Source organism: Lathyrus oleraceus, chromosome 3 (genome assembly GCF_024323335.1).
Source record: "Lathyrus oleraceus cultivar Zhongwan6 chromosome 3, CAAS_Psat_ZW6_1.0, whole genome shotgun sequence".
NCBI classification, from domain to species: domain Eukaryota; kingdom Viridiplantae; phylum Streptophyta; class Magnoliopsida; order Fabales; family Fabaceae; genus Lathyrus; species Lathyrus oleraceus.
Genome location: NC_066581.1, coordinates 295,080,836 through 295,088,110, shown reverse-complemented (window position 1 = coordinate 295,088,110; position 7,275 = coordinate 295,080,836). Strand labels below are relative to the sequence as shown.

General features: G+C 36.3%; 2 protein-coding genes across 2 annotated transcripts; one reads left to right on the top strand and one right to left on the bottom strand.

The window, feature by feature from the left end:
• Positions 1 to 200: 200 nt before the first annotated feature.
• On the bottom strand, positions 201 to 2,835 carry LOC127127179 (CRS2-associated factor 1, mitochondrial). The gene is made up of 5 exons (XM_051056308.1): positions 2,209 to 2,835; positions 1,409 to 1,536; positions 1,041 to 1,266; positions 834 to 961; positions 201 to 559 (listed from the first exon to the last, which is right to left on the bottom strand). The coding sequence occupies exons 1-5, from the start codon at positions 2,780 to 2,782 to the stop codon at positions 371 to 373; spliced, it is 1,245 nt and encodes a 414-aa protein (XP_050912265.1). The 5' UTR covers positions 2,783 to 2,835; the 3' UTR covers positions 201 to 370.
• A 528-nt stretch (positions 2,836 to 3,363) lies between these two features.
• Positions 3,364 to 6,937, top strand: LOC127130935 (subtilisin-like protease SBT4.14; the record flags this gene model as incomplete). The annotated part of the gene is made up of 11 exons (XM_051059887.1): positions 3,364 to 3,537; positions 3,624 to 3,715; positions 3,805 to 3,902; positions 3,986 to 4,129; positions 4,229 to 4,334; positions 4,552 to 5,065; positions 5,220 to 5,317; positions 5,398 to 5,619; positions 5,781 to 5,889; positions 5,984 to 6,197; positions 6,280 to 6,937. Coding segments are annotated over 11 exons (2,298 nt in total), but the record flags the coding sequence as incomplete, so codon positions are not given.
• Positions 6,938 to 7,275: the final 338 nt, after the last annotated feature.

The following is a 7,275-nucleotide window of genomic DNA, read 5'->3' as shown; positions in this document are numbered from 1 at the left end:
AACAACTTGATTTAAGAAATTATAGCTGGTTATAAATATTTTAAGTGAATGCACCAAACTTAAGAATATGCTCCCAAGTTTTGTCTAAGAATAAAATAAATCGAACAAAACTGATTTTCTAATAAAAAATCAACAATGCAAATCACTTGCAAGTTAAAACATTCCACTTTTCTAGTCAAATGCATCTACTTGTTTTAAAGTATTCTAATCCAAACATGCGCTATATATAGAGATAATATTACAACAATATCAGTGTATAAATGTACATGTGTGTTCCAATTACATTCTTTTTTGGTAACTTCTGATTTAAGGTCACAATTTGAACAAAGTAAGATTATATGAGTTCATCACATCTGACTAAGTGTGAATCTCATAAGTTAGTGTTATTAAGCTCTTCGTCCTCATCCATAAGCAAGTCACCATCATCATTATCATCATCGTCATCAAATGATTCTCGATCTTTAAGAAAGTATCCATCCTTCAAGTGCTTATAATCCTTCCCCCTCCAAATGACAATTTGTTCTTTATCAAAAGTCACCAGAACACAAGGGACTAGGTCCTGCATCAATACACAATATAATTGAAAAGCAGCAACTTAGAGAGCCAAGCCCTGTGAAACAGAACTTTGAAACCAGAAATCATGCATGTCTTAAAAAGTTTGAAAGGTAGAACAGAATGCCACCATTGCTCTATTGCTATTACTACTACTATCATTATTTACATCACATTACTAGAAGGGTAAGCTAAACTTCACCCCCTTGGTTTGACTCACTCGTCATGTGTCATAAAATGTTACATATTTTCCTCAAAAAGCAAAAGAGATTTGGATTTACCCTAAGTTTGCAGCCTATTTTCTTGTAATCACTCCTCTCGAGACCTTGACAGTCTATCCGAACCAATTCACACGCGAGGAAAGCATCTCTGACCATGGATACCAAATGAGCATAATAGCCATTTTTTGCTGCAATTCAGTTACAAGTCAATAACATTTAAAAACGTAAACTAGCAACTGAAATTCATGAGTATTATAACAAGCATACCAAGTTTTGTTAAGGCGGGAACAGCCAATCCTCTCTTCCTCATTGCTTTTGTTTCCTCAATACTTAAGCCATCAATCGTTGTCTTAATCAGTCTCGGATATACAGGTTCATGAGGTTTCCACAACATGATAGGAATTACAGGTCTCTTTCTCGGATTATAATTCCTACCTCGGTATAATATAAGTGTACCCCCGTGTCTGAAAATGACCTTTCCAAATGTTTTGTCCTGCAACAAGAACAAGAGAAATGCTTATCCTTGTGTTATTGGATGAGTTTAGACAAAAGAATGACACATAATCCAAAAACGTAGTCTGCAGTTAGACTTGAAAGAATCAAAAGAGTATAAATAGTTGGTACTTGGTATAAACCTCAAGCTGTGTGCAAACGTTTTTCATATCCACAGTAGGAACACCCATGCATTTGATCCTAACAGCTTCTGTATATTTCCAATGGTTATGAATTTCAATCAACATGTTGTGTGTTAAACCGTCCCGCCCTGCAACCAAATCAAAGTCAATCATGAACAGAGTTACAAACCTCACATAAACACATTCAGACATGCACACTAAGGATCCCCCACTTTATTTTGAAATGATAAAAATTGACCCATCATTACATATGAACCACGGACACAGACATGACACTGACACGTCAACACCGATAATAATTTGAAAAGATGAATAAATTGAACGTAATCACAAGTGTCGCTCTTTTGTTGGTAGCCGACACGGACACGGACATGCCTTTTTTCAGTGGTGGCAGTGATACAGAGATTACTACTATCAATGCTTTAACAAAAAGGTCTACAAGGACTACAACCATGATATATGTCACGACATCAACGTTCTTGATGTGTCTACAACCGCAACTAAGACCACATTAGCCACAATTTGATCAAATTTCTCTCCATTATCAAGAATCACAATGCAACAAACAACAATTTGAAACATTGATTACAAATAGATATTAAACAGAATGAAACATTAACTTAAAAGCTAGCTATTTTCAAAGCATTACTGGCATAAGCACTTCTGAGATTCATTGAGAGAATTTTTAAAAACAGTTTATGACAAGTCTATAAGCAATTATATAATAAGCACTTAATTAAGCTGCTTATCCTAACAGAGTCAAAGTTAAGAAAAAGAACAATGTTGTTAAATTTTGATACCCATATTAACTTGGCGCTTAGTTTTGCCTCTTTCACATTGCAAAACTAGGGCTTTCCTTTCAGCATTGGTAAGGGGATTCCCTTGAACATACTCTCTCTTCTTCTTCCTCTCCTCTTCCAGCTTCGGATCTTCATCTCCATCTAACTCCTTCACCTTCGGATCCACCGCCGGTGCGCAAACCCCGGTCCATGGCCGGTCGATCCGGTCCGGTCCAAACGGAGAGTATTTAGGTTCTCTAAGTCCGATAGGCCTCACCGTTTGGCTGCTCTCCGTGTAGCTAAACCGGAAATCGAAAGGTAGGCTCGAACGAATCGGTTTTTTTCCGGTTCGATCGAGTGACGACGGAGGTTGGTACCTAGGCTTGGGCTTTTTTCTGTGGGGTTTAGTTGGTGGTTCATTGGGGTTTTGAGAAGAGGAAGAGAGGGAAGCTGGTGGTTCGAAAGTGTAACGGTCGTGGAGTTTGGATGTGGTGGTGGTGGTGGTGGTGGTGGCGGTGGCGGAGGAGGAGAGGTGGCGCGTGAGGAAGAGTACGGTGGGTGAATTTTGGCGGGTGATGTGTTTGAAGAGGGACATTAGGGTTTAAGATTGCACGTAGTGTTTGCACAAAGTTGCTTCAAACTCTTTTTTTTAAAACTATGAGAATATTTTATTTTTACATATTCATTTTTTCTTGCGCGTAATTTTAGAGATTAATTTTTTAAATTGAAAAAATTATAATGAAAGATAAAATTTTCATGTTAAAAAATTCAAAGTTGTTGAATGTTCAAAACTTAAATTTATTGTATATTTAAAATTGTATTTGAACTAGTTAAAAAATCTTTTGTCGTCTCATTCCATAGAAAAATTAAAAGAAAATAAGTTAATTAATTTTTAATCATCTAATGATTGTTTAATTTGGATTTAACTTGAAGTTAAGCCGATTATTAAGCCAAAGTAATCAGTAAATTGTACGGCTAAAACGCTTGCATTGGAATTCAAGGAATAGGGTATTGATAATGTGAAGTGCTCTTTATTTTAAAGCAATATCTCTACTATACTTGATAGTGATGTGATGTGTTGTCTTTGAAAATTGTAACATGAAAACTTGTATAATTCTGCTACTTATTATTATCAACATTTCTTGCTACTCAATCTTTCATATGCACATTTGATAACTTTCAAAACACTATATAAACTTGTTCTTTGAGTCTTGTTTTTTTGTCATTTTAAAATCACTACTAAATATGGTTTTACAGGAACATGCCAAATCCTTTCCTTTTCTTTGCCTTCAGTTGTTTCTACTCGTCTTGCTAAACATTGGTTCTTCGGTTCATGGAGTCGATCAAAAGGCATTGAATTTCTTCTTCTTCCAGTTTCTGCTCGTCTTGCTAAACATTCGCTTAAGATTTACTTTTATTTTTCTACTTGTCTGCAGAATTTTTACATTGTTTTCTTGGGAGCGAAACCTGTAAGCAGAGACGTTGCGCGTAAGACTCATTTAAATGTTCTGTCTTCTGTCAAGGGAAGGTAACCTCGTTAACTTACTCGAACATTTCTTTCTCTCTTATTCTTTTAGATGAAGCCATTTTATATTTTTCTTTTCTTTTTTTACTTAGCTATCATGAAGCCAAAGAGTCCATTGTATATAGCTACACGGAGAGTTTCAATGCATTTGCTGCAAAACTGTCTGAACATGAAGCCGATAAGTTATCAGGTGCGAGTCATTTTTCTCTAGCTTCGATATTTGTTTAAACGATATATATTGTTGCCTTCTCAAATTCTTTTTCGTATTTATAGACATGAATGAAGTTGCTTTGGTGTTTAAAAATCGGTATCGTAAGCTACACACAACAAGATCATGGAACTTCATTGGTTTGCCTCTCACTGCTAAGAGAAGATTGAAATTAGAACGCGACATAGTGGTTGCTCTTTTGGACACAGGTTTATCCTAGCTTCATTTTCTTAAATATTCTAGTACTTAATTATGAGAATAATATGATATTTGTATAAATGGTACTTTATTTCATAAATTGTGCGTAGGGATCACGCCGGAATCGAAAAGCTTCAAAGATGATGGATTAGGTCCTCCACCAGCAAGATGGAAAGGAACTTGTGGCCACTATGCTAATTTCTCCGGCTGCAACAAGTAAATTGTCTTTGTTTCTTGGTGAATAAGTTACCAATTTTACATAAAGAATCTTAACATGCTAACAAAAATATTAGATCTATAAAACTCAGAAGTAAAGGGTGATTCTGAATTCAAATATACATACTATTGATCGATCGATCAGCGTTTTTTGTATCATAAACTATTTAGTTCCTAATGTATTCTTTCTGCATGAAAACTCTATGGAAACCTGAAGCAAGATCATAGGAGCCAAATACTTCAAAGCTGATAAAAACCCCGATCCATCCGACATATTATCTCCGGTAGACGTTGACGGTCATGGAACTCACACTGCATCAACAGCAGCAGGTGATTTAGTGCCTAACGCAAATCTCTTTGGATTGGCCAACGGAACTTCGCGCGGCGCCGTGCCATCGGCTAGGTTGGCAATTTACAAAGTCTGTTGGTCATCAAGTGGATGTGCAGACATGGACATACTTGCTGCATTTGATGCTGCTATACATGATGGTGTCGATGTCATATCAATTTCCATAGGCGGAGGAAGTCCTGATTATGTTCATGACCCGATATCAATCGGCGCATTTCATGCCATGAGGAAAGGTATAATCACTGTTGCATCAGCTGGAAATGATGGTCCAAGTATGGCGACTGTAACAAATACCGCACCATGGATTGTCACAGTCGCTGCTAGCGGCATCGATAGAGCTTTCAAGAGCACCGTACAATTAGGGAGTGGAAAAAATATTTCTGTAAGTTTAATTCTTGGACTAAATATGATTAAAAAACAAAATTTGAGATAATTAGTCTATGAAGCACAGACACTCACAAAAACACCAAACACGACACTGAACACTGAACACAGGCACGGACACTGACATATGATTCAACTATGTCAATATGCAGGGAATAGGACTGAGTTGTTTCAATCCAAAACAAAACCAGTACACTATTATTAACGGGATTGATGCTGCGAAAGACTCGAAAAGCAAGGAAGATGCTAAGTAATTTTCCTTATGTTTTCGATAACAATACATAGTTAATCGGTTGAAAACTAACCAAGAACAATTAAATGCATTGACAGATTTTGCGACTCAGGCTCCTTAGCGGAAAATAAGGTGAAGGGAAAGCTTGTTTACTGCTTAGGATCATGGGGGACTGAAGCTAATGTGAGAGAAATCGGCGGCATTGGTGCTGTAATCGAATACGACAGCTATCCCGATGTTGCTCAAATTTTCATGGCTCCTGCTACTATTGTCAATCATAGCATAGGTGAATCTGTTACCAATTATATCAAATCTACAAGGTACAAAAACTTGCTCTTGACTATTCTTTTAATAACAGCTTATGATATGTCTATAAACTTTCCAAAATAGCTTATGAAAAGAGCTTATTTGTTACTAAAAATCTTTTGACTTGATTATCTCACACCATCGATTTCTTACACGAATTTCTTGTTCAACGAAGATCACCATCGGCGGTAATATACAAGAGTCATGAAGAAAAAGTGCAAGCTCCATTTACTGCTACATTCTCATCTCGAGGACCGAATCCAGGATCCAAACATATCCTCAAGGTACTGATATTATATGCAAGTTTTCGAACTTTTTATATAATTGTAACCATAATATTTAACGAACCGAAGGTGTTTTACAATGTATATGTTGCAGCCTGACATTGCAGCTCCTGGAATCGACATCTTGGCATCTTATACTCTTAGAAAATCACTCACTGGTTTGAAAGGAGATAAACAATTTTCAGAATTTTCTATAATATCCGGAACTTCCATGGCATGTCCTCATGTAGCTGGAGTAGCGGCGTATGTGAAATCATTTCATCCCAATTGGACTCCTGCTGCAATCAGATCTGCTATTATCACGACCGGTGAGATTAACGTTTTTTTTTCGTATACTCACGATTCACGCAACTTTGACACGTCTAACTTGTTTAAACAATCTTTGTGAAGCCAAACCTATGAGTAAAAGGATTAACAATGAAGCAGAATTCGCCTTTGGTTCTGGCCAATTAAACCCGACAAGAGCCGTTTCTCCTGGTTTAATCTACGACATGGATGACTTTGGTTATATCCAATTTCTATGCCATGAAGGTTACAAAGATTCAAGTTTATCGGCCCTAGTTGGTTCTCGTATAAATTGCTCCTCTATACTTCCTGGACTTGGTCATGATGCTATCAACTATCCAACCATGCAACTTAGCTTGGAAAGCAAGAAAGACGTAACGGTTTTTAGAAGAACAGTTACGAATGTAGGTCCTATTCCGATTACCTACAATGCTACTATTAGATCGCCGAAAGGAGTTGAAATCTCTGTGAAGCCTAGTTTCCTTAGTTTTGATAGAAAAATGCAGAAGAGGAGCTTTGAAGTGGTTGTGAAAGTAAAATCTATTGCGAGTATGGAGATTCTATCAGGTTCACTTATATGGAGAAGTACACGTTACATTGTTAGAAGTCCTATAGTTATTTACAAGCCATAAGGTTGCATTTGTATAGTGACCTATTTCATGGCCCTTGTTTTGCAAAATGTTCTAATTTTCTTTATAGAATGATGAGGAATATTTCTTGATGACATATTTTCGAATAAAGAATAATTCTGTCTCTTTTTATATTTCAAAGTGAATTGAAGTGGACTATTCAAAACCTACTCCTCTTGATCTTGAATGTGTAAAATTCAAAAGTTTGTCTAGAACAAATTAATCGAAGACAAAATTAATCAAAAGGAGAATGCAATTACATGGACTACTCTACCCTACATTGGTCACACAATTTTAGTGTTTCTTCCCAATCTTGTTCAAATAAGTGATAAATATGACAGAGAAACCTATTAAGATTATGGGCTGGATCCTGTCATAAGTAGGAATTCTGTTATGAATTCAGTTAGAGTTTCTAACTATATAAATGATTGTAACAAAAATTGAAAGTAATAAGGAAAATACAGTTAAGGTT

Excerpts from the sequence above, each read along its gene's own strand:
- LOC127127179 (XM_051056308.1), bottom strand. The coding sequence starts at position 2,782 with ATGTCCCTCTTCAAACACATCACCCGCCAAAATTCACCCACCGTACTC. Across the intron at positions 1,537-2,208 it reads TAAGCGCCAAGTTAATATGG|GGCGGGACGGTTTAACACAC; the intron begins GTATCAAAATTT and ends ATTTGGTTGCAG. Across the intron at positions 1,267-1,408 it reads ACGTTTGCACACAGCTTGAG|GACAAAACATTTGGAAAGGT; the intron begins GTTTATACCAAG and ends TTCTTGTTGCAG.